At 47.5% G+C, this 27785-nt stretch overlaps 1 protein-coding gene across 2 annotated transcripts in view; it reads left to right on the forward strand.

The window, feature by feature from the left end:
- Positions 1-27785, forward strand: part of PLAT (plasminogen activator, tissue type) — a 118758-nt gene that overhangs the window by 36266 nt on the left and 54707 nt on the right. For both annotated transcript variants that reach the window (XM_069617661.1, XM_069617662.1), the window contains exons 2-3: positions 21954-22038; positions 23881-23923. In XM_069617661.1, the coding sequence (XP_069473762.1) occupies positions 21982-22038; positions 23881-23923 (100 nt within the window). In that variant the 5' untranslated portion in view covers positions 21954-21981. The remainder of the gene's footprint in view (positions 1-21953; positions 22039-23880; positions 23924-27785) is intronic.

Below are 27785 nucleotides of genomic sequence, written 5' to 3' on the forward strand. Positions count from 1 at the left end.
ACCACATCTAGAGTTGTATGTCCAGTTCTGGAAGCTGGAGCATTGAGTCTGGTTCTAGAAGACACATTTACAGCATTGCACCCATTCCTTCTCTGCAGTATTGCGTCCAGTTCAGAAAGATGCACCCGGGGGCATTGTGTCTCGTTTTAGAAGACACATTTGCAGAATTGCACCAAGTCTTCATCTGTAGTACTGTGTCCAGTTCAGGAGGCTGTGTCTCCGGCTTTGTGCCTTGTTCTAGTAGACATCCCATTTGCAGTACTGTATCCAATTCAGGAGGCTGTGTCTCGGGCATTGTGCCTTGTTCTAGTAGACACATGTGCAGTAGCGCATACAGTTCTGAAGGCCCCATCTGCAGTACTGTCCCCTATCCAGTTCAGGAGGCTGTGTCTCGGGCATTGTGCCTTGTTCTACTAGACACATGTGCAGTAGTGCAACCAGTTCTGAAGGTTCTGTCTGCAGTACTGCGTCCAGTTCAGGGGGCTGTGTCTGGGGCACTGTGCCTTGTTCTAGTAGACACATGTGCAGTAGCACATCCAGTTCTGAAGGCCCCATCTGCAGTACTCTGTCCAGTTTAGGAGGCCGTGCCTCAGGCATTGTGCCTTGTTCTAGTAGATACATGTGCAGTAGTGCATCCAGTTCAGAAGGTCCTATCTGCAGTATTGTGTCTAGTTCAGGAGGCTTTGTCTTGGACATTGTGCCTTGTTCTAGTAGACACATGTGTAGTAGCGCATCCAGTTCTGAAGGTCCCATCTGCAGTATTGTGTCCAGTTCAGGATGCTGTGTCTCAGGCAAAGCGTCTTGTTCTAGTAGACACATGTGCAGTAGTGCATCCAGTTCTGAAGGCCCCATCTGCAGTACTGTGTCCAGTTCAGGAGGCTGTGTCTCGGGCATTGCACCTTGTTCTAGTAGACACATGTGCAGTACAACATCCAGTTCTAAAGGTCCCAACTGCAGGACTGTGTCCAGTTCAGGAGACTGTCTCGGGAATTGTGCCTTGTTCTAGTAGACACATGTGCAGTAGCCCATTCAGTTCTGAAGGTCCCGTCTGCAGTCCTGTGTCCAGTTCAGGTGGCTGCATCTCGGGCATAGTGTCTTGTTCTAGTAGACACGTGTGGAGTAGCGCATCCCATTCTGACGGTCCCATCTGCAGCACTGTGTCCAGTTCAGGAGGCTGTGTCTCAGGCATTGTGCCTTGTTATAGTAGACACATGTGCAGTAGTGCATCCAGTTCTGAAAGTCCCATCTGCAGTACTGTGTCGAGTTCAGGAGGCTGTGTCTCGGGCCTTGTGCCTTGTTCTAGTAGACACAAGTGCAGTAGCGCATCCAGTTTAGAAGGTCCCACCTGCAGTATTGTGTCCAGGTCACGAGGCTTTGTCTTGGACATTGTGCCTTGTTCTAGTAGACACATGTGCAGTAGCGCATCCAGTTCTGAAGGTCCCAACTGCAGTATTGTGTCCAGTTCAGGATGCTGTGTCTCAGGCAAAGCGTCTTGTTCTAGTAGACACATGTGCAGTAGTGCATCCAGTTCTGAAGGCCCCATCTGCAGTACTGTGTCCAGTTCAGGAGGCTGTGTCTCGGGCATTGCACCTTGTTCTAGTAGACACATGTGCAGTAGCACATCCAGTTCTAAAGTTCCCAACTGCAGGACTGTGTCCAGTTCAGGAGACTGTGGCTCAGGGATTGTGCCTTGTTCTAGTAGACACATGTGCAGTAGCGCATCCAGTTCTGAAGGTCCCATCTGCAGTATTATGTCCAGTTCAGGATGCTGTGTCTCAGGCAAAGCGTCTTGTTCTAGTAGACACATGTGCAGTAGTGCATCCAGTTCTGAAGGCCCCATCTGCAGTACTGTGTCCAGTTCAGGAGGCTGTGTCTCGGGCATTGCACCTTGTTCTAGTAGACACATGTGCAGTAGCACATCCAGTTCTAAAGGTCCCAACTGCAGGACTGTGTCCAGTTCAGGAGACTGTGTCTCGGGGATTGTGCCTTGTTCTAGTAGACACATGTGCAATAGCCCATCCAGTTCTGAAGGTCCCATCTGCAGTCCTGTGTCCAGTTCAGGTGGCTGCATCTCGGGCATAGTGTCTTGTTCTAGTAGACACGTGTGGAGTAGCGCATCCCATTCTGACGGTCCCATCTGCAGCACTGTGTCCAGTTCAGGAGGCTGTGTCTCAGGCATTGTGCCTTGTTATAGTAGACACATGTGCAGTAGTGCATCCAGTTCTGAAAGTCCCATCTGCAGTACTGTGTCGATTTCAGGAGACTGTGTCTCGGGCATTGTGCCTTGTTCTAGTAGACACAAGTGCAGTAGCGCATCCAGTTTAGAAGGTCCCACCTGCAGTATTGTGTCCAGTTCAGGAGGCTTTGTCTTGGACATTGTGCCATGTTCTAGTAGACATATGTGCAGTAGCGCATCCAGTTCTGAAGGTCCCAACTGCAGTACTGTGTCCAGTTCAGGAGACTGTGTCTATGGGAGTGTGCCTTGTTCTAGTAGACACATGTGCAGTAGCACATGCAGTTCTGAAGGTCCCATCTGCAGTACTGTGTCCAGTTCAGGAGGCGGTGTCTCAGGCATTGTGCCTTGTTCTAGTAGACACATGTGCAGTAGCGCATCCAGTTCTGAAGGGCCCTTCTGCAGTACTGTTTCCATGTCAGGAGGCCGTGCCTCGCTATGAGTAATCTATCAACTTCTTTGGGCCCCAACAGTTGTTCTGAACGTGTTTCTATAAGTCACATCAGTAGGATTGTTTGTAGAGTTGTAGACCACATCTGGAGTTGTATGTCCAGTTCTGGAAGCTGGAGAATTGAGTCTGGTTCTAGAAGACACAGTTGCAGCATTGAACTCATTCCTTCTCTGCAGTATTGCGTCCAATTCAGAAAGATGCACCCGGGGGCATTGTGTCTCGTTTTAGAAGACATATTTGCAGAATTGCACCCAGTCTTCATCAGAAGTATTTTGTCCAGTTCAGGTGGTTTCATCTGGAACATTGTGTCTAATTCTAGAAGACACATTTGTAGTATTGCACTCCTTTCGGACGAAGTCCTCTGCGGTATTGCATCATATTCAGAAAGATGCATTCGCGGGCACTGTGTCTCGTTTTAGAAGACACATTTGTAGAATTGCACCCAGTCTTCATCTGAAGTATTGGGTCCAGTTCAGGTGGCTTCATCTGGAGCATTGTGTCTAATTCTGGAAGACACATTTGTAGTATTTCACTCCTTTCTGAAGAAGTCCTCTACAGTATTGCATCATATTCAGAAAGCTGCATCAGGCGCATTGTGTCTCGGTTCTGAAGATACATTTGCAGTATTGCATGCAGTTCTGATAGTCTCATCTGGAGGATTGTGCCCAGTTCAGGATGCTGGACCTGGAACACTGTGTCTAGTTCTAGAAGACACATTTGCAGTAATCCACCCATTTCTGAAGATCTCCTCTACAGCATTGCATTCAGTTTAAAAAGCTGCACCCAGGACCTTGGGTTTTGTTTTAGAAGATATACTTGCAGTATTGCATCCAGTTCTGAAGGTCTCATCTGGAGGATTGTGCCCAGTTCAGGAGATTGCATCTGGAGCATTGTGTCTAGTTCTAGTAGACACATTCGCAGTATTGCATCCAGTTCGGAAGTTGTCATCTAGTATATGCGTCCTGTTCAAGTTGCCAAAGCTGCAGTGCTGTGTCTTCTACGGGAGGACTCCACTGGGTCATGGCCTAATGTGGAGTACTGTGCCCAGTTGCCGTGGGGGTGCATCTGGAGCATTGTATTTAGTTCTAGACGACACATTTACACTATTATGTCTAGTGCTGAAGGTCTTGTCTGAAGTACTGTGTCTAGTTTTCGCAGCTTCATCTCAAGCATTGTGTCCTTTTCTAGATGCCACAGCTGAAGTAGTATGTCTTCTTCTGAGGGCCTAATCCAGGCTATTGCGCCCAGTCCTAGTTCTGGAGACATCATAATCGGGATTACCTCCAGCGGTGGGGGATACATCTTGACTATCGTGTCCATTTCTACAGGTGTCATTTGGAGTATTGCTTAAAGTTCTGGAGACCTCTTCTGGAGCATTGTGTCTAGTTCTAGAAGACACATTCACAGTATTGCATCCAGTCAGAAGTTCTCATCTAGTATATGCATCCTGTTCAAGTTGCAATAGCTGCAGTGTTGTGTCTTCTACTGGAGGACACCTTTGGGCGATGGCCTAATGTGGAGTAGTTCTAGACGACGCATTTACACTATTGTGTCTAGTGCTGAAGGTTTTGTCTGAAATAATGTGTCATGTTTTTACAGCTTTGTCTCGAGAATTGTGTCCTTTTCTAGATCCACAGCTGAAGTAGTATTGTCTTCTTCTGGGGGCCTCCTCCAGGCTATTGTGCAGAGTCCTAGTTCTGGAGACATCATATGGAGTATTGTCTCCAGCGGTTTGGATGCATCTTGACTATTGTGTCCATTTCTACAGGTGTCATCTGGAGTATTGTATGAAGTTCTGGAGGCCTCTTCTGCAGCATTGTGTCTAGTTTTAGAAGACATATTTGCAGTATTGTATCCAGTTCAGAGGTTCTCATCTAGTATATGTGTCCTGTTCAAGTTGCCATAGCTGCAGTGCTGTGTCTTTTACCGGAGGACTCCTCTGGTCGATGGCCCAATGTGGAGTACGGTGTACATATGCAGGGGGTGCATCTAGAGCATTGTGTCTAGTTCTAGATAACGCATTTACACTATTGTGTCTAGTGCTGAAGGTCTTCTCTGAAGTACTGTGTCTAGTTTATGCAGCTTCGTCTCAAGCATTGTGTCCTTTTCTAGATGCCACAGCTGAAGTGGTATGTCTTCTTCTGGGGGCCTCCTCCAGGCAATTGTGCCCAGTCCTAGTTCTGGAGACATCATAACGAGTATTGTCTCCAGCGGTGGGGGATGCATCCTGACTATTGTGTACATTTCTACAGGTGTCATCTGGAGTATTGTGTGAAGTTCTGGGAGCCTCTTCTGGAGCATTGTGTCTAGTTCTTGTGGATACATTGGGAGTGTCATATACAATTCTCAACTTCTCTGGATTTTAGTGCCCATTTCTACAGGCTCCATCTGGAGTAATATTACAGATCTGAGGGCCCCTATCTCTGGTCTGCCCTATAAATCTTCCAAAGAGAGATGAAAGGCTTGGAAACTTCCAAAGTTCTACCTATGAACTTAGAAATGTACAACATTGATACTGTAACATAACATACATCAGGATTAAATATTCTAGAACTAGAGGCGGGTGGCCATTGTTTGCATGACCTATCATAACACATTTTTCAGTGCAATTTGCTTCCCATATAGAAGCCAACGCTTGTAAGTGAAAGGTTCACCATCTGTCGAACATTGAATTACTGTAATTGCGCTCCAATAGAATAGTGAAAGTATGCTCACATGTGGAAGAATAACCACAATAGAAGGCAGCACAGTCAAGGTTTCCTCCCCATATGCTTGCCTTAAAGTGTGCAGTACTACGTCTAGGACACTGCTCTGCCTAACAGCAACATAGTGCAAACAATTAACATCAGGAGAGGGCGAGAAACTACCCCACGAGAAGGCCAAACTCTAGCACTAAGGTAAGGCACAACCCCAGAGGGAAGAGGAGAGATAAACTAGCACCAGGAGAGGAAGAGAATGTAGCACCAGAAGAGGGAGAGAATATAGCACAAGGAGAGGGAGAGAATATAGCACCAGGAGAGGGAGAGAATGTAGCACCAGGATAAGGAAAGAATGTCGCACCAGGAGGGAGAGAATGTAGCACCACGAGAGGGAGAGAATATAACACCAGGAGAAGGAGAGAATGTAGCACCAGGAGAGGGAGAGAATGTAGCACAATGAGAGGGAGAGAATATAGCACCAGGAGAGGGAGATAATGTACCACCAGGAGAGGGAGAGAATATAGCACCAGGAGAGGGAGAGAATGTAGCACCAGGAAAGGGAGAGAATGTAGCACCAGGAGAGGGAGAGAATGTAGCACCAGGTGATGGAGAGAATGTAGCAGCAGGAGAGGGAGACAATATAGCACTGGGAGAGGGAGAGAATGTAGCACCGGGAGAGGGCGAGAATGTAGCACCGGGAGAGGGAGAGAATGTAGCACCAGGAGAGGGAGAGAATGTAGCACCAAGAGAGGGAGAGAATATAGCACCAGGAGAGGGAGAGAATGTAGCACCAGGAGAGGGAGAGAATGTAGTACCCAGTGATGGAGAGAATGTAGCAGCAGCAGAGGGAGATAATATAGCTCCAGGAGAGGGAAAGAATGTAGCACCGGGAGAGGGAGAGAATGTAGCACCAGGTGGGAGAGAATATAGCAGGAGGCGAGGGAGAGAATGTAGCACCAGGAGAAGAAGAGAATATAGTACCAAGAGAGGGGGAGAGAGAGGGAGAGAATGTAGCAGCAGGAGAGGTAGAGAATATTGCACCAGGAGAGGGAGCGAATGGAGCACTAGCAGATAATGTAGCACCAGGACAGGGAGAGAATGTAGCACCCAGTGATGGAGAGTATTTAGCAGCAGGAGAGGGAGAGAATATAGCACTGGGAGAGGGAAAGAATGTAGCACGAGGAGAGGGAGAGAATGTAGCACCAGGAGAGGGAAAGAATATAGCGCCAGGAGAGGGGGAGAATGTAGCACCAGGAGAGGGATAGAATATAGCACCAGGAGAGGGAGAGAATGTAGCACTAGGAGATAATGTAGTGCCAGGAGGGGGAGAGAATATAGCACCAGGAGAGGGAGAGAATGTAGCACTGGGAGAGCGGGAGAATTTAGCAACAGGAGACAATATAGCACCAAGAGAGGGAAAGAATGTAGCACCAGGAGAGGGAGAGAATATAGCGCCAGGAGAGGGAGAGAATATAGCACTGGGAGATACTGTAACACCTGGAGAGTGAGAGAATGTAGTACCAGGAGAGGGAGAGAATGTAGCACCAGGAGAGGGAGCGAATATAGCACCAGCAGAGGGAGAGAATGTAGCACACGAAGACAGAGATGATATAGCACCAGAAGAGGGAGATAACATAGCACCAGGAAAGGGAGAGAATATAGCACCAGGAGAGGCAGAGAATGTACCACCAGGAGAGGGAGAGAATATAGCACCAGGAGAGTGAGAGGATATAGCACCAGGAGAAGAAAAGAATGTAGCACTGGGAAGGGGACAACATCTAGCACTAAGGTCAAGCAAAACAAAAGCCCCATTAGAGGGCATAAAACTAGCACCAGGAGACTGGTGAGAACATAGGCCCAGGAAAAGATAAAACCTGGTACTAAGACAAGCCGAAAAACCTAGCACCAGGAGATAAAAGAACAATTATCAGCAGGAGAGGGCAAACATTCTAGGCAAACAATCTGGCACCAGGAGAGGGGAGATGTTTTTATTTAAATTTCTAAAATTTCATGAAAGATACAAACAACAGCACAATGCAATTATTTATTCCATTCAAGAATTCAATTCATTTAACCCATAAAACACATTCAATCCATCCATGTACACAGTTGAGCTTTACATTCAATAGAACTGTATACAACCATTATAACAGAGGAAAATTGTAAATAAAGCCATGGATTCAAAATTGGAAAAACCAGTGTTTGCTTTCAAGAAAAGACGTAACTTGAAACAGAGATTGGCTAGAGCAAGTAGAAAAGAACATACACCCACGGTAACAATTGGGGATGTTGTCAAACAACCCGTGGTGGGCCATTATCCTTGCACTTTGTGCATGGCATGTAAATCCTCTTTGAAAATTCAATCATTTGAATATGGGGAAATGACTTGGGAACTGCGGACGTTCACCACACGTAAGACCAAAAACGTCATACATGGGATTTTCTGCCCATGTAATAAACTATATGTGGGAAAAACATCACGAGAAGTGCACGTTAGAATGAGCAAGCACCGTTCCAAGACCCGCAATATAGTCTACAATGCACCGCTGGTGTCACATTTTGTTGATCTTGGACATGATGTGTCAGAATTGAGATGGTTCTGTATTGAGAAAGTCCAAGGTATTACTGAAGGTGAAACAGCCAATAAATGGAACTATAAAGAACGGCTTGGGATTGTTCTGCTCAAAACACTCCAGAATGGTCTCAATTCTGTTGAGAAATGGGACTTGGGAGTCTAGAATTGATCCTGATACCCATCTCTACTGTGGTTTTTAGTTTTTATCTTTTTATATTCATTTGTATTTTTTTGTACCTTCTATTAATAAATTCTCACTGCTTCAAAACTACCTGTCCTACCGGAATGGGTGGAATCTTACTGCTTTGGGGTGTTCTTCACTTGCGCCTTGGGTCGTGTTTTCTGTCCTGTCTCGTGCTGTCTAGGTAGTACGGTATATAACCTTCCCACATTATTGAGACTTGACTGCCAACGTTGGGTGTTTGTCTGACACTTTTAGACTGGCACGAGTGAAAAGCATTTTTTCCTGCCCCGATAACACCATACCCTATGCACACATGGGAGTGAAGTCCCCTTACCAAGGGCCAGAGACCCCGTTTTGTGCATGTGCCGCTGGGCCCAGGGACAGCATTCGGCTTCTGCTCACTCCAGTCAGCCTTAGTGGCAGCAGCGCCCCTGGGAAGAAAAAGAAAAATTTGGCGTGAGCTGGCTCCCTGGGGGCTAATGGCGCCCGGGGGGACTATGCCGCCCCGGGCGGATGCCCGGCCCGCCCTGCCCTAAGGCCGGCTCTGTCAGGAAGTCTAGCAGCACTATGCAGAGACTGGTTCACAGCAAGAGTAGAGAAAAGGCAGCAGGACGCTTTTACGCCCCCATTCCATGATCCAGTCACCACCATACTATAAGATGCTGATGGAGGGGAAACTCTCCCACCAGGAGCCGGTGGGGGCTGGGCGCGCTCTCTGAAGAGAAGCCATCCCCTTTCCAGGAAGTGCAAGACAAGACATGGGAGCCCAGGGGACCAGGGGGAGAAAGAAAGCGCAAAAGAGAGTTCCTACAAAGCACTCTTTCGTGTTGGGCTCGGCTCTTTGTTGCCATGGGGCTGGCTGGATTGAGCGAGGGAGGCGGGTCGGGTTTGCGATTTTGGTTCCCCAACAAAAGAACCCATTCTTTTGAGTTGGTGACAGGTGAAGCGAAGGACAGACAGAGAAAGGCAGCAGTGTCTGGGAGTGGGGGCGGGGCCCAGAGAAAAATGCTGCGACTGCGGGGAAGTGAGTCAGGGGTAGAAAGGCAGACCCCGAGGACGAGACTCCCAGAGCCAGACCGCACGCGCTTCACTCTCTGGCTATTGTCTGAACTCAGGGAGAGGAGGGAGGGGCGGGAGGAGGACAGGAGTTCAGCCAGGCCCTGCGTGCTTAAACCACAGCATACACACCCACTCACGCGCAGTTGGCGGGTGTCACCCTCCTACTCAGCTCAACCTCACGGCACGACCGATACCCGTCCATAGACTTCAATAGGCACGGGCCACCCAAACCAAAAGCCTCTCATTGCACCCGCCCTGGCCACTCAAAAGGTTGACCACAGCGGCATCCATTCCAGACTTCCACCCCCTTCCAGACCAAAGAAGGGGAGGAGGAGACCATTGGGGGTGAGCAGAAGGGAAGGGACTGGCGAGGAGGGAGACTCCCTCTTCCCGCTAAAGAGAGCATCTGCCCCCCTTGCATTGCTGCCTCGCCGAGGGACCTCCATGGCCCTGAATGCTAGCAGCATCCAAACACGTGGAGAGTATTACACAATAATAAAGGTTACGTCATCGCCAGCCTGAGGTGTAGTGCTTGTGTGTACAATGCAAAAACCTTAGGAAACTCCGTGCGGCAACTTCAGATTTTAAAGTTACAGTCAGCAAATGAAATGCGGAGGAATAGTCAAAGCACCAGACGTCTGGGGTGTGTACTTACACAAGCATACATGGGTGATAGGGAACTAGGCCCCAATGGTTACTGCCAGTGCTTGCCACAAAGAGCCCTCTATTCCTTCATTCTTACGCTGCTGCGCCATTAAACAGGTGCAAAACAAACGAGGTGGTGGCTGGAAGGTTTGGAATTAATCTTAACCTCTGGCATTGCTCTGTGCCTGCTGGGCCGAGTGACCCAAGCTACTCCTCACTGATGAGGCCCAACAAGGCCGGAACATGTCTATGGATGCTTGTGGTCTAGTGCAGAAGGGATGGGACCTAGCAGTTTGGGATGGACTGCCACTTTTGGGGTGGAACCAAGCCTGATTTGCATATGGTCTTTCCCTTTAATGGCTTGGCAGGCAAAGAACGATGGTCTGGAGGGTTGCCCAGAGCAATGTCAGAGGTTAAGGTTCATTGTAAACCTTCCAGCCATCACCTCTTTGTTTTTGCTGTGCCATTAAACAGGGTCAGATTTAAATGCCTGCTCCTGGTTCACAAATCTATCCACTGTAAGGCCACTCGGCCTCCTCGACTACCCTTGTGGCTCCTCGCCCTCCCTATGTTTCTTCTCTTCCTCTCTTCTTGCATGGAATTCTCTTCCCCCCGGACATTGGTGGAAATGGAAAAAATGGAAATGGGCTGGAGTGGGGCAGTGTTTGGAGGCGGGGCGGAGTTCTGAGGGGGTGGAATTCAGAGGGTGGAGCTGGCAGTTGAACTCTGCTCAAAGGAAATGTTCAAAATAATAGTTTTAAAATGTCGCCATTTTTTTCATGCTGCGTCTTTCCAATAACTGTGCTGGCAAGCTATAAAAGTTGCTCACCTTTTAATCCCAGCAATCTATAGTGCAATATTCCCTGGAAAACAAAATATCCAAATGGGAGAGATGTGCTTTGATGAAATGTTTAGGTGGTCTTGTGGGTAAGCGTCACACTGGGAATGTGACAACCTGGGTGAAAACATGGTAGCCAAACACTTGAGCAAGAGTGCCCGCCTTTAAAAACCCCCAAGGAGTGCTGTGTCTGCCCACATGTATGCTTTCCTTTCCTTGTGCCCTGAAAAGCAGCACAGGACGACAATCAGGGACAGTAACTGTTCCACTCTCCAGGATTGCAAAATCTCTTGCCACACCCTGGGCACATATTCATGACTCGTCATCTCCCCTCCCCACCCACCCTGTTTGGCTTCCAACAATACTCTGCGTTATATAAAAAAAAAAATACTGTGCTTTATAAAGGTGGCTTGAAAATGGGTGTGAGGGGGCTGGGGCATGAGAAAAGGAGTGCAATAGGTTGGGGGACAAAAAGAGAGGTACAAGGGGGCTGGGGGCATGAGAAAAGGGGTGTGAGAGCTGGGGCCTAAAAAAAGGTGCATGGAGGATCAGGGCATAGACAACAGGTGTAAGGGAGCTGGAGGCTGAGAAATGTGGTGCTGTGAAAAAGAATGGGATTGGGCTGGGGGCCATGAAAAGGAGTGAGAGGGGCCTGGGGTCCAAGAAAAGAGGTTCAAGGGGGCTTGGGGATAAGAAATGCAGTGCAAGGGGGGCAGACAAAAGGAGTGAGAGGGAGCTGGGGTCCTAGAAAAGAGGTGCCATATATTTATTTATTGTTCATGTGTATAGTGCCTATACACAGAGGAGTGTTTCAAAGGGCTCAAGGGGGCTGGGAGCCAGGAAATTAGGTGCCAGGGGTCTGGGGGATGAGACATTGTAGTCATCATTTATATAGCACCATTTCTCCATTTGTATGGCCTCAATGCGCTTTGTGGTTGGAACACCCTCTGGGACCGAAATCCAGGTATGGGAAACACTCTAAGAGTAGACTTGAAGATGCGTGTGTTCATTCTCCTGAGGTTAGGATTTAGGAGGGCTGGCTAGGCTCAAGTAAGCAACCCAAGAGGTCTGGTATGTGAGCGGGTGCTTTCAGGGGTCAGAACTGCGCTAGTGCAGGAATTGATGTGTGCCCAGCTAGACAGAATTTGTTGTAGGTTGTCGCTGTGTAATAATGGCAGAGGTGTTGAGGCACACCAGGAGTTTAAGTGCGATACATTATGTGAGCCGCTAGACCAAATTTTAAATGGCTGTAGCTGCCTTCTAGAGTGCATGGACGGAGAGCCGTGCATGCGGCAGGTGTCCACAGACGTGGTGCCTTTATACATACCTTAAACTCGGACGGAGTTTATCTTCAATGTCGCTTTGTCAGATTTTTCTGGCACTGTGGTCGGGTTAACCTTAAGTATGATGGGCAGGGGTACTCAGCGTACACTACAATATTACAGGATGAGGGCAGCCTTTAAAGAATGGTCGCCTGTGTTCCCATAGGTCCCCCAGACCACGCCACTGCTGCATTACATACGAAATTCCCAAGGTTGCAGGGGAGTGGTATCGACAATATATAAAATGATATTGGCAGACACTCATCGCGGTCCCCCCCAAAGCAAAGGGCACTGGGAACGAGACAGTAGGATCACCCTTGGGGATAAGCAATGGGCAAGAATATGTGGAATCACGCATAGAGGGGCATTTAGTTCGAGGTTGCAACTGATTCAACTTAAGACACTCAATAGGGTCTATGTCTCACCTGCGCGAGCGCATAAATATGATGCAACAAAGTCTGATGCCTGCCCGAGGTGTAAGAAGGATCAGGCGGACATGTCCATATGTTATGGGAATGTGTTGCTCTGGGCCCCTTTTGGGGGGGGTATTCAAGATCATTTTGGACATTATGGGACAGAATGTTCCGCGTGCGATGCTATGTGGCATGCTGGGGTAGTCCATTGGTTTACCCATTAAGTGTTGTAAGCTCTTGGCATCCTGTATGATTATAGCTAGGAGATGCATACTCATGAAATGGACACATTCCTCCCCCCCCCAGAGGTGAAAGGGTGAACAAAGGACTTAATTCGGCTGAGAGATACCGACAAAGACTGCGCTGCCCTGTGCGGACTGCGGAATAGACCTAAGGACATGTGGGGCCCACTGACAGCGTATCTGCTGGCAAGAGATGCAGATACGGTAGATATGCTCCCACACATGGCTAACGGAGGGGCGAGGAGGTGAATAACCAGTGGGTCGTGTCGAGTAAGTCCTGAAGGTTGTTTGTTGTAGACTGCTGGTATTCAGCTGGTGGGCCTGTACTTCATTGTTGTACATGTGACATGGTTTGAGATGGTGATGTGAACCGGTTCATAAAGTTAATAAAGAGATGTTAAAAAAAAAAGTCTCCCGAGGTGATAAGGCTGGTCGTCCGAGTGCATCTTCTAGTGGGAGTCGAAGGCTACCATTGGAAAAGTCCTGGCTAGTGGGATTCTTAGAGTGCAACAAGCAAATAGATTATATAGAGCATAGCTACTATGTGTCTTCCATTTCCTAAGAAGATTAACCAGGTAAGCGAATAAGTGCAGTGCAGGGTATGCTTGCATGTAATCACCTATGACCTACGATAATATTTCCCAAAAGAAACAGCTGTCTAAGTGCGTCGTGTTTTAAACGCCCCAGGAGTGTCTTAGTGCGTCACTGTTCCTATCCCCGAATCCATTCAAGTGCATACCATGTTCTGTACCCCAATTTATACTGGCACACTTCCTCTCTACCTCTAGTGAGCCTAAGAATCAGGCGTTCTGAGTGCAGGGGTACGCCCCTTTGATAATTGGATAGGGCAATCCATAAAAGTCCATAACATGTCCTGTCCCCAAATCAAACGAGGCGCGCCCCAATTGCTACCTCTAGTGATCCGTGTAATCAAGCATTCTGCATCTTTATGGCAAGCCCCCTCGGATATTAAATGGGGGAGTGTCTGCCGGTGCAGGGCCTGTTGTTGTTGGGCCGTGGCGGGAATTTGGATGCCGCCCTGGTGGACTGCTGTCCATATGCTTTTCAGTGGCAACGTTCAGGTACTATTCGATTTTCAGGTGTTGTCCGGTAACCAGAGTGCACCAGTTAAAGTGTTGGAGGTCCGGGTTGGGTAGGGGGTGATGTGTGATCATCTGCGGGAATGGAATAGGGTGGGTTTATCACGACAGCAGCCGGCGTCTGCTGTAACGTGAATTGTTGATGTTTTGGTGGGCCTGGGCCAGTACTTGTGTGCAGGGAACTGTCAAGCATAGTGCAGAAAGGGGGATTCAGGAGGAGGAGGGGAATATCCATGTTTTGAGGGCTTTTCTAAATGTGAGGTCGTTGTTAATGTGGAGAGAGAGAGAGAGAGAGTTCCAGATGGTGGGTGCTTGGATGGCAAAGGAGGAGCCTCCCAGTCTGGTGGAGTTACAATGGGGATAACGAGGAGAAGTGCTGCGGATCTAAGGTTACTGGATGGTTGGTAGCATATCAGTTTTTCTTAGAGGCATTTGGTACCAGTGCTGTGGATGGCATAGTGAGTAATGCACATGGCTTTGAAGGTGGTCCGTAGACCAATAGGAAGACATTGTAGGACTCTTAGTGCAGGGCTGATGTGTTCTCTAGGTGGGAGGCCAATGAGAAGATGGCCCACAGCGTTTTGGATTCTTCTGAGTTTCCTAAGTTGGAAGGCTGATGCGCCTAGGTAGAGGCAGTTTGCATAATCTAAACAGAAGAGAATGATGTTGAGGATGGCAGCGATTTGGAGTGGGTAGGTAATGTACGGGAAGATTCGCCTGAGGATCCGTAGGTTGAAAATGCAGGTTCTGGATATGGAGTTGATGTGTTGGGAGAGGGATAGATGTAAGTCCAACATGCATCCGAGGTTTTTCACCGAATTGGAAGTTGTCGAGGTGGGGAGACCTAGAGAGTGAGGCCAGGGGGTAGGTTGGGGAAGGAGAGCGTTTCTACCGCATACTAGGATTTCTGTTTTTATGGGGTTAAGGAGGAGGTGGTTGGTCGTCATCCAGTGGTCAATATGAGAGTGCTATAAGGCGGGGTGTTGAGCAACCTGTCGTTTGAATTCAGAGATGATTCTGTGCAGTTCCTTGGTTAGGTTGCGAAAGTTCAAGATTCTGTTCCCATAGATGTTTTTTGGGGCTTTTCTAATGGGGTGAGAGGAGGCTAGGGCTGAGAAAAGCAGTACGAGGGGGCAAAAAATGTACCTACCTTTAAATGTGCCACAGCGCCACCGCATAACAGGAGCATGTTCCTTGTAAGTCAGGCGGCCGGGACAGGTGGGAAGTCAGGTCAACATGCTCCTTTTGTGTCATTGGCACTTCGGGAGAGTGGTTTTTAAAAACCTTTTTTTTAAAAGGAGATTTTGCGGGCAGCTGAAGGGGCTTGTGGCTGGCTGCTGCTTTGCGTAGGCACTCTGCCGAGATGAAAGGAGAAATCAGATGCCAGATCTCGGACCCGGCACGGGCCGTCCCATTGACCAGCGTTGCCTGTGGAAATCCGAGAAACAGTCCACACGGATTTGTTCAAAAACAAACTAAAAGCCTACCTCTTCGCCTTTGAGTTATCCTCTTATCCTACCTCTCACCTGCCTGCTAGCTAACATTATTCCCTGGCCTCTAACCTGCCTCTGTCCCTTACTTCCTATGCGTCCACTCTAGCACTTCACCCATCATGGTCACATCCCAAGCATAGCTGACCATACCGCCTACCTGCACTTAAAAATGTTCAATGTCTGTTGTCCTTAATCTAAGTATCTCCAGTAATGTATTGTTCCCGGTGACTTCCATTTACTCCCATTTACAACCTGGTCAGAATGTCCCTCAAACTCACCCAATTGTAAGACACTTAACGCTTTTTGTCAAGTCAATTTCTTATCTATTGTACGTTCTTTTGTGATCAAACAGGCATTGCTCCTCCTGTATATAAATCAATTAATTACAGAATTGGAAAAAACATATGCTAATCCATGAAGGTAGCTAAGGTAGCTGCAGTGGAGGTACCGCCTGCCTTCTCCTTTGCTGGATCCAACGACCGGCACACACAATAACTTGGAAACACGAATAACTTGGACTTAGAAACAACAACAGCCTTTCTTTGAAAGGCTGCATGAATATTTATTGGTAAAGGGAACCGAATTAGCAGGGGATAGCCCTTCATATAGGTCACGTGATTGAACTCACCACATAAACGGTGATCAGAGTGGCAGTGCCCTGGGGTTGTCGCCCCTGTTTAGCCTTGCCTCGTCCCCCCCCCCGTTAGTGCACCCTTATGCTGAGCACTGTGATGAGGAAAAACGGTGCCATTTCAATGTGATGCCAGCACAGTGACCGTGCAGAGTCATGGTCACGCTGCAGGGGGCGAGATGGCCATCCAACCTCTCCTCTGGCACCTCCAGCGCCCACCACACAATTCCTGCAACTGGGGCTGGGGGCACTCCAGTGATTGTATTCCTCTTGTTTGCAGACTGATCCCGTCCAAGTCTCTGGACTTGGCTTCCCACTTACACGGTGTGTGTGTGTAAGCCACTGTCAGTGTTGCCAACTCCTCAGTCAGGAAAGTAGCTAGTGGCTGTCCTAAAAGTAGCTAGAAGTAGCTAAATGATATAATTGCTTAATTTGCATAATTGCCTTTGCATGCTGTCTATTGGACTTTGTAGGAGAGAGAACCAATGACGTGGAACGGACAAAAAGTGAATAAAAAACACCCTAAATATGTTTAGAAGGCAAAAATGACCCAAAAATACACACTGGCTGAGTTGCTCTCTTTGTTTGTTTTTTATTTTATTTTTCTTATGTTTGGGTTTTAATCGTATTGGGAGCCCTGAACAAGTTACAGTAAACCATGAGCATACCATTTTTTAATACAATTTGCATTAAGTTATCTAAAATGGAAGAAAAAGACAATAGAAAAAAACTGGCAATAGAAGAAAAAAACTGGCAATTGAATAAAGCTGGCAATGTGGGAAAATAGATGGGAGTCTGGCCTTTATTCAAAGTTCATTGTTTTGTTTTCCAGACCCTCCTCCACACACACACACAAGCCACAAGCTTTGCTGGCTCACAGAAAAAGTGGGTCATCGTCATCATTTGCGTCAAGGCACGCTATGGCAGGTTCAGTAAATGATGGAGCTGACTTAAACAAGTAAGCAGCTGATGTGCCAAATTGCTGCAAAACACTGTCAGGCAGCGGGTGCTCATAGCAGGTTTCACCAGACAGCTTCAGTCCATATTGGATGTACAGGACAGAGTTAAGGGTCTGCAAGGACATCCAATTTCAAAGTTTCGTTTTTACCACACTCATCTGGCTGAATACTCTTTCGACTTCAGCATTCGAGTGTAGCAATGGCAACACAGACAAAGCAGCCATGGCAAGTTCTTGAAATGGATTGATATCCGCTGAATCCCTCAACTTCCAAAGCTCACTGCAGAACCACAGTCTGCTTTTAGTCTTCTTCTATTTACTGAGGCGGATGACAAGCCATTGCTGGACAATCTTGTCTATCTCTGCAGGGTAGTATCCAAGCAGCTTGGCTATTTTGTCTACCTCTCCAGGGCTCTCATTGTGTTTTAGCGTGTCCTGCACATTGAAAACAGACATATACGGCAATGTTGTCCGGCAGCCGCACCCTCAACTCATTGGTGAGGGAGATGGTGAAGTATGTACACCGCTTTCGGACATTGCTTTCATCCTCTGGCGCAAGGCGGAGCTCAGCTGCCTTGGACACAAAAAAGTACCCAAGGTATGGTTTTGGATAGATGTAACCAGAGGTCGAAGTGGGCGGGAGCGGTCGGGAGCGGTGCTCCCATACTTTTCATTTTTAAGTTTCACCGTTCCTATACCGTTATTTTAAAAAGGAACCGTTCTGGAATGGTTTAGTTTTAAAATAAAAGTGTAGGAAGAAGTTGAAGCTTGCACTTCAGTGCACTGCACTGCACATTCCCATAAATAGCAGGTGTGTTTGTTTGGGGGTTTGGATTGTGTGTGGAAGGGGGCACGGGGATGGGGTTTATGGGGAGCGGGACAGACCAGTGGGGAACATAGTTCCACTACTTCTTTTCGTACACTTCATCCACTGGATGTAACCATCTATTGGCCTTTTCAGTACATCAATGTTTGCCAGAGGATTGCGCACCCTTCTGCTCACAGACTTGATCAGGCTAACCAAGCTGTCAAGTGGCTTAAGAGGATCCACCTGCTCTCCCTCAAAAGCCTTGATGGCCAACTGTACCTCGCCCAGCACTGGATTTAAAAAGTCAGATATAATATGTTTTGCGGATAACTCTACATGGAGTATAACACCTCAAACATGTAGCAGTGTTCACTGGACTTGGTAACTGAGAAATGCAGCCTAAGCTCCTCCCACTGGTCAAAAATGCATGAAACTGCAGGTTCAATGGAGAGCTAACGTGTGGCACACACCTTTGTTATCTGTAAAGGTTTCTGCCCACAGTTGATGGTTTCATATACGGCCTTGTAGGCCTCCTTGCACTTGGAAGACACTGAAAACCAGTTATAAGTCTCCCGTACCAAATATTGCATGCCACAGTGTCATTGCAAGCATGAGCTACAGCAAGCTGCAGAGAGTGGTGCACACAGTGAATAAGGACCAGATCTTTCAGGTCATATTCCTCCTTCAGCACTTATCGACTCCATTGTTAACCCCCGTCATAACAGAGGCCTTGTCAGTCCGTATCCCCAGGAGTTTCTCTTTTTTGAGAGAACACTTCTCGAGGAAAGCCACAACAGCACGGGCTATAGATCTGGAATCTCCTCCCTCCAACTCAACAAGTCCCAGAAATGTTGACACAATTGTCTGCTTGGTGTCACTAAAGTACCTTATCACAACCTTCAGGTACTTAGAAACACATCTGTGGACTCATCGAGCAGGAGGCTGAAACGCTAGCTTTTTCAGAAAGTATGGTGCTAGAACACCATTAATCATTTCTGTGCACTTTGTCCGGTGCATTTTGAAATGGGTAGCTGCAGCGGAGTCTGAGAAAGCAGCTCTTCATGCTTCGCCAATGTGATCACATGCCTGCATGGAACAATGTTCAGCGATAGCTAATGCTATGATAGCCTCAGCCTTTTTAGCAGAGTCAACTTTTTGAACCCTAAATGGCAGCTTGATTTGGGTGGGACTGTAAGGCTTTGCCTTTATAGTATGCTTTTACGTCGCTATGTGTTTTTTGACATCACTTAGTTTGGCGTAGAAATCAGCCTTACAATACAGGCAGTATGCCCGCGTATCTCGCGGGCATCAGTGATATGACATCACTTGTGTGGGGCCTGGCTGCAAGGAGGGGGGTATTGGTTGGTTGGGGGTACTTCTATTGTTTTGGAGACATACACCCTTTTCTATTTGTTTGGAAACTTGCAAGTCTCCAAACCAATAGAAAAAAGTGTAAGTCTTCAAACCAATGGAAGAAAGAAGCTAGATTCGTCGCTAGTCGCTGTGCAGGTAGAAAGTCGTTAGGGGCGTGCTTTCTCGCTAAATATAGCAAGAAAGTCGCTAAATTGGCAAAACTGGCCACTGTTCCCCTAACGCACAGGCTGTGAGAGTGAGGGAGGAGAGCAGCTCTAACTTCAGTAGTCGGATGCCTCGCGAGAGCAATACTTACGGTGAACAACGAGGTCTGATTAAAAAAGTAGCACCAAGCACCTACAGTGAGTACCCTCTGCTCTCACGCAATGATCTGTGACGTTTTATGTGTGACTATTTACACTATGTGTGTATGATTGATCATTCCGAGTGCTTCTAAAGGGCAACAGCACACACATTATACGGCTAAAGCAACCAAGCAGGGGCTGGCATATAGGCCCATAGAGGAATGCCCAAAGTGCAGGCAGAACATTCTAGAGTGGGTTGAAATGGGCCAGCATGAGGAGTTACTGCTTGTTAGTTTGACCAGTCTTACTGAACACATAGGGCCTCATTAAGAGGTAGGAGGTAGCCATGGTGCTAATAGCACCATGGCTACCCCCTTACTGCATTCCGGGTCCGGGCTCCCGAAATAGGAATTTACCGGGTCATTCCAATCTTGGAGGACCCGGTAAGTCCCCATTCCGGGAACCATTCCGCATTCCCATTCTAGCCCCCATAGGGCTCAATGGGGATGGAGTAACGGTACCGCAATTTGCTGTACCGTTATTAGCTCTGAAATCCCTTAACGTAAAACCAGGCGTTAATGAAGGGACCCGCTAAGGGACCTCGGAATAGGGTGGTAAGGGATTACCTGCACCAGTGTCCTTACCGGTGCCGGTAATCCCTTACCACCTACCTCTTAATGAGGCCCATAGTCTTCTGTGTGCAAAATTTGCAACACGTATTACCAAAAAAAACTCCCCTTCAGTACTACTCCAACAGTCTGTCGCAAAAGAAATGAATCGCAAATGAATCGCCAATTGCCAACGATGGTGACTTTTTTGTTGGTCACCGAGACAATTGTATGCCCCAGACTCAGAATGACCCTGAAATCAAGTCCCCAAGCTTTCTACGTATAATGATATGAGATCTGTGATTGTTACATTATAGTGCCAAGTTTTGCACAATAGGCTATCAAGTATGCCAGTATGAGATCTGCACCTTGCATATGCTATTTTATATCTTAAAACTACTTCTTATCATGGTTATATTGCACTCTAAAGACTGTGTGTATTTATATGAGACATTCAATTTATTGGTAAAAGGAATATGCCATGCATAAAGTGATTGAGATCAGAGAACTAATGGCAGGAGACCTTCGCATATTGTCTCAATAAATGAGCCAATTGCAGTTACAAATGTTTTTATGTTTCTACGTTTCATACATGGCGCGTTGCTGCAATGGATTAGTAATTTGTTTGGAATTTGTAACAATCAGGAATATGTAAGTAGAATGCTGTATATTGACACAGGACATTCCAAGATGTCTGCCTGTACGTACATGAACCATACTCAGCCACGGCACAAATTAGTCACCAGCAGCAACAGCAACATAGGACTAACCCTGCTACAAAGGAATCGGTCTTACTGTTTGTACTCAAACCCGACGAAGCCCATTTAGGGTGAAACGCGTTTCTTCTTGCTGCCCTATTGTGAGCGAAGATTAAATAATAAAGGACTATTTTCTTGCAGCCAAATCTGTGATCCTTTCCCTTATATCACAGCCTGAGAGCTGCTGCATTTCGGACTGCCTGTCAGCCCAACTTCTTTCCATACACACATATATATATATATATATATATATTCAGTACTGTACGAACAAATGCAAGCAATTGTCGTTAGCTTTGTGGTATGAAATAAGTTGAAAGAGGCAGATTCCTGAACTGTCTACTATCCTATATGTTGTCTGAGAAAAGGACTTCAGAATAACAGTCTGACAGCTGCCATCACAAGTGTCAATGGCTGTTGTTTTTATTAAGCTGCATTCCACACTATGTGCTGGTTTTGGCAGCAGACATTGTGACACCACAAACAAAATGTAATGAGTTATTACATTTGTATAGTTATGTCATGTTCTTGCTACAGGCAAATAGTGATGTCACAACTGGACTGCAATGAGAATATGTGTTCCATATATATAAATACTAGAAAAAAGTACCCTTTATTAGGTTCTGTATACAGATATGATGACACTCTCATCAATTGTTGAAAATCTATGATCCTGTAGGTCGCTGTTCCAAGTCCCTTATCGCTTGATGGTCTTTGCACTCTGAAGTAAACTGCACTGAAAATGGGTGCGTGTGACTGGCTGACATACCCCGGAGCAGACGCGGAGGTTAGAGTCGGCATGCTGCAATATACTGGGACCTTCTGTGCACTCTCCCCACCTGTCGCCTCACCCTGGTGCGGTGCAGTGCATTGCGCTGCAAATATCTCATAAACAGTGCGTCCTAGGGCCTTGAAACATGGTTTTCGAGGGACTGTCGAGTTATGCTCCTTGCATCGAGCCGCTTGAAATGAGCTTTGTCTGGTCCTTCTACAACCACATTGATGTTTTGCTGTTTTAAGACAACCGTCCCATGTGTGAAGGGGCTGAAATCCAGGAAAGGGGCGCAGTGTCCAAATGTCATGTAGCCAGTAATGCCTGTAGGACCTTAACAGGTAATTTATACAACATTTGGTGCAGATTGGTGGAACGGTGTGGAATTGTAAAACGAACAAAGTAACAGATTTTCTGCTGTATACATACAGAGAGATTTTATTTTCAGGCTTCCATGTATTATGCAGTCTTTATGACACACTCTTTCCTTTTGATTTTCTTTGTACCAGACTCTCGGAAGAAAAAGCAGGAATCAAAATGATTTTCGTGTGGCTCCTCCTGCTGCTCACAGAGGTCTCGTCTTCCGCACACGAGGTAAGTCCCTTTCAGGACACCTTTCACACAGAGAGTGGGACAAGGGATACCCTGGCCACAGTGACTGACTGAGAAAAGTTCTCTCAGACCAGCCGTGGGCGGGAGAACCGACACCCTGGTGAATAGGCACTTCCTCCCAGGACCCTCCTGTGCCGGTACTAAACTTCCTGTGAGAGAGGGGCGGTCCTGATAACCCTGGGCCAGGGCACAGAGACCCTCAGGAGAGATGGTTTTATAGAACAGTGCAACCTGAGGGATAGCTCTTCTGCTGAGAGGCCTGAGACTCGAGACTGCATGTGACCTGAAGAAGAGCTGCTGTCTCAGGGTTTACCTGTATGATTGTATGATCGATGTAACCTGAGCACAGCCACTGTCTGAAATTGCACCTGTATGCTTGTTTAACCAACGAGACATCTGTTATCTGAGGCCTGAACCTGTATAACCTGTGTAACCATAGGTATAGCAGTTGTTTAAGGTTGTACCTTTGTGTTCTGTGTAACTTGAGGGACAGTTACTGTCTGAGGATGCACCTGTATGTTCTGTGTAACTTGAGGGTCCGCTGCTGTCGGAGGCTGCACCTTTAGAGTCTGTGTAACCAGAGGGATAGCTGTTGTTTGAGGCTGTACCTGTATGTTCTGTGTAACTTGAGGAACAGTTACTGTCTGAGACTGCACCTGTATTATCAGTGTAACCTGAGGGGCCGCTGCTGTCTGAGGCTGCCCCTGTATTATCAGTGTAACCTGAGGGACTGCTGCTGTCTGAGGCTGCACCTGTATAATCAGTGTAACCTGAGGGGCCACTGCTGTCTGAGGCTGCACCTGTATAAATAGTGTAACCTGAGGGGCCGCTGCTGTCTGAGGCTGCACCTGTATTATCGGTGTAACCTGAGGAGCCACTGCTGTCTGAGGCTGCACCTGTATTATGAGTGTAACCTGAGGAGCCGCTGCTGACTGAGGCTGCACCTGTATTATCAGTGTAACCTGAGGGGCCGCTACTGTCTGAGGCTGCACCTGTATTATCGGTGTAACCTGAGGGGCCGCTACTGTCTGAGGCTGCCCCTGTATTATCAGTGTAACCTGAGGGACTGCTGCTGTCTGAGGCTGCACCTGTATAATCAGTGTAACCTGAGGGGCCACTGCTGTCTGAGGCTGCACCTGTATAAATAGTGTAACCTGAGGGGCCGCTGCTGTCTGAGGCTGCACCTGTATTATCGGTGTAACCTGAGGAGCCACTGCTGTCTGAGGCTGCACCTGTATTATGAGTGTAACCTGAGGAGCCGCTGCTGACTGAGGCTGCACCTGTATTATCAGTGTAACCTGAGGGGCCGCTACTGTCTGAGGCTGCACCTGTATTATCGGTGTAACCTGAGGGGCTGCCACTGTCTGAGGCTGCACCGGGATGCCCCATGTAAACTGAAGGATAGCTGCTGCCCGGGGCTGTACCATTGTGATCTGTCTAATTTTAGGGTTATCTGTCATCTGAAACCTAATACTATAAGATCTGTGTAACAAGAAGTATTGTTCCTTTCTGCGGCCTGAACCTTTATGAGGTGTGTAAACAGACTTGTTGCTGTTGATTTAGCCTGTAGGATCTGTGCAACCTGAAGGGGAGCTGCTCTGTGAAGAGTGACCCAGTGGGGCCTGTAGGACCAAAAAGGTCTTGAGTCCAAACCCCAATCGAAACACCTCACTTCATCCCAGTATTTTAGCTTAATGATGAGGAAAATGTGGGAACTGCTTTAATGATGGAATCTGTGATGAGTTGTCAAAGGCTTTAAATGGCCTTGTGTGCTCTGTTGTCATGGTCATGATCTTACATATCCACTTATTCTCCTGGTCGTAGGGCTTTCATCTTCGATTGAAACGTGGAACAAGGACATACCGAGGTGAGCGGGTCTGGCGGGGCAGCAAGCATCAAACAACCGCCACACTGTGCCGTTGTGTTGGGCAGCTGTGAGTGGAGCTATCTTCTGTGGTGCAATGGGAGTGGGTGGACGGGTGGCGTTGCTATGACAAACAAGGCATTCAGAACAGTAATTGTCCTATGGGTGGAAATAAAGGCAGGAAGTAGACTGGCAAATGTTGAGAATCATGGAATGGAATAGGTCTGAGTCAGGAAGATGTTGACAGTGACTCAAACCAGAAGAACTTGAACAATGCTATGCCATACATGTCAACATTCTGGAGGGAGATTCTGCTACAGAAAGCGTGCACTGGGGTATGAATTATTTTAGGTGTCAGGTTGTAAAAAACAGCAACATTTTTGATAAAACCAGCCGGGAGTGTCCCGCCTAAATAGGGAGCGTTCGCATATGCCAGCAGTCTGGCCACCGCTGGTGTTAGAGCTGAAGCATAGAGGACACAGTAGTGACCCTGTTGGCAAAGGACAGGATGGGAAAAGAGGCCCAAGAGACCCCAACATCCTCTCAGCTAGGCCCAGACAATAGCTCCTTGTCCTTACATCTCAACCAGGCCACGCCGATAGCTTCTGCCCTTAGCTGCCAAACCCTCAGATGGCCACACCAACTCTCCTAGTTTGGTGCCCTTACACTCATGAACATGGCAACCAAGTTTCATGTCTGGCACTTCTGAACAGTCAACCAGGCAGAGCCGAAGGCTGCCATGTCAGACACCTCCAAAATCCCCACTAAGTCCCTTCAAAAGCGAGTTTTCCCTTGTTCCCAAAAGTTCCAAAGGCCATAGCAATCCTTAGCCTCTGAACTTCCAAACTAAGCTAAACTCTGAAGCTTGTTGCCCAGAGGCTCCTAGTTTGTCACCTTTGCACTAAACATTCCATGTCTGGCCCATCTGAACTATCAAAAAGCACCTCTGAAATCTTAACTGGGTGACCTCAATTGCACCTTGTCCATTGCACCTGAACTTCCCATTAGGCCATCGCAAACTCTCTGTTGTCTGCATCGTTAACCCAGACAGAGCCAACCACCCGTTTCCGGCTGTCATTGAACCATCAACAAGACTGTGCCGAATGCCCCCTCTTTACTGCCATACAAAACCACTTGAGAGTAAGAGGAAGTGCTGAGCGTTGGCAGATGCCCAGTGTGGCCGGAGGAAAGGAACACACGGAAAATAAAAACAATCCCAAAGGCCCTGTCATGGAGCACAAACAAAAACATCTCCAAGACCCTGCCATGGAATACAGTAAGGAGCAATCGTAAGGTCCAGCCATGGAGCACAATCAAAAACATTTCCAAGACCCTGCCATGGAATACAGTAAGGAACAATCGCAAGGCCCGGCCATGGCGCACAAACAAAAACATCTCCAAGACCCTGCCATGGAATACAGTAAGGAGCAATCTCAAGACCCTGCCATGGAATACAGTAAGGAACAATCGCAAAGGCCCAGCCATGGAACACAAACAAAAACATCTCCAAGAACCTGCCATGGAATACAGTAAGGAACAATCACAAGTCCCGGCGATGGAGCATGAATACCCCCTCTTTACTGCCACACAAAACCACTTAAGAGTATGAGGAAGTGCTGGGCATTGGCAGATACCCAGTGTGGCCGGAGGAAAGGAACACACGGAAAATAAGAAATAATCCCAAGGCCCTGTCATGGAGCACAAACAAAAACATCTCCAAGACCCTTCCACGGAATACAGTAAGGAACAATCGCAAGGCCCGGCCATGGAGCACAATCAAAAACATCTCCAAGACCCCGCCATGGAATACAGTAAGGAACAATCGCAAGACCCTGCCATGGAATACAGTAAGGAACAATTGCAAGTCCCTGCCATGGAATACAGTAAGGAACAATTGCAAGGACCGGCCATGGAGCACAAACAAAAACAACTCCAAGACCCTCCCATGGAATACAGTAAGGAACAATCATAAGGCCCGGCCATGGAGCACAAACAAAAACCTCTCCAAGACCCTGCAATGGAATACAGTAAGGAACAATCGCAAGGCCCGGCCATGGAGCACAAACATAAACATCTCCAAGACCCTGCCATGGAATACAGTAAAGAACAATCTCAAGGCCCTGCCATGGAACACAAACAAAAACATCTCCAAGACCCTGCCATGGAATACAGTAAGGAACAATCTCAAGGCCCTGCCATGGAACACAAACAAAAACATCTGCAAGACCCTGCCATGGAATACAGTAAGGAACAATCGCAAGGCACGGCCATGGAATACAGCAAGGAACAATCGCAAGGCCCTGCTATGGAACACAAACAAAAACATCTCCAAGACCCTGCCATGGAATACAGTAAGGAACAATCGCAAGGCTCGGCCATGGAGCACAATCAAAAACATCTCCAAGACCCTGCCATGGAATACAGTAAGGAACAATCGCAAGGCCAGGCCATGACGCACAAACAAAAACATATCCAACACCCTGCCATGGAATACAGTAAGGAACAATCGCAAAGGCCCTGCCATGGAATACAGTAAGGAACAATCGCAAGGCCCTGCCATGGAACACAAACAAAAACATCTCCAAGACCCTGCCATGGAATACAGTAACGAACAATTGAAAGGCCTGCCATGGAATACAGAAAGGAACAATCTCAAGGCTCTGCCATGGAACACAAACAAAAACATCTCCAAGACCCTCCCATGGAATACAGTAAGGAACAATCGCAAGGCCCTGCCATGGAACACAAACAAAAACATCTCCAAGACCCTGCCATGAAATACAGTAAGGAACAATCGCAAGGCCCGGCCATGGAATACAGTAAGCTACAATCGCAAGGCCCTACCATGGAACACAAACAAAAACATCTCCAAGACCCTCCCATGGAATACAGTAAGGAACAATCGCAAGGCCCTGCCATGGAACACAAACAAAAACATCTCCAAGACCCTGCCATGAAATACAGTAAGGAACAATCGCAAGTCCCGGCCATGCAATACAGCAAGGAACAATCGCAAGGCCCTGCCATGGAACACAAAAAAAAACATCTCCAAGACCCTGCCATGGAATACAGTAATGAACAATCGCAAGGCCAGGCCATGGCGCACAAACAAAAACATATCCAAGACCCTGCCATGGTATACAATAAGGAACAAACACAAGGCCCTGCCATGGAATACAGTAAGGAACAATCGCAAGGCCCTGCCATGGAACACAAACAAAAACATCTCCAAGACCCTGCCATGGAATACAGTAAGGAACAATCGCAAGGCCAGGCCATGGCGCACAAACAAAAACATATCCAAGACCCTGCCATGGAATACAATAAGGAACAAACACAAGGCCCTGCCATGGAATACAGTAAGGAACAATCGCAAGGCCCTGCCATGGAACACAAACAAAAACATCTCCAAGACCCTGCCATGGAATACAGTAAGGAACAATCGCAAGGCCCGGCCATGGAATACAGAAAGGAACAATCTCAAGGCCCTGCCATGGAGCACAAACAAAAACATCTCCAAGACCCTGCCATGCAATACAGTAAGGAACAATCGCATGGCCCGGCCATGGAATACAGAAAGGAACAATCTCAAGGCCCGGCCATGGAATAGAGAATGGAACATTCTCAAAGCCCTGCCATGGAGCACAAACAAAAACATCTCCAAGACCCTGCCATGGAATATAGTAAAGAACAATCACAAGGCCCGGCCAAAGAATATGAATAGATGTTCTGTAATTAACATGGGATACAAATAAAAAACCACAAAATATGGAGGGGAAAAAAAGTGTCTCAATGACTTTCCATTGTACGCCCAACACAACTATTCCAAACTCACTGGCTATACATTGCCAATTCACTGCGAAAG

This window comes from Ambystoma mexicanum, chromosome 10 (assembly GCF_040938575.1).
Source record: "Ambystoma mexicanum isolate Mex_15411 chromosome 10, UKY_AmexF1_1, whole genome shotgun sequence".
NCBI classification, from domain to species: Eukaryota; Metazoa; Chordata; class Amphibia; order Caudata; family Ambystomatidae; genus Ambystoma; species Ambystoma mexicanum.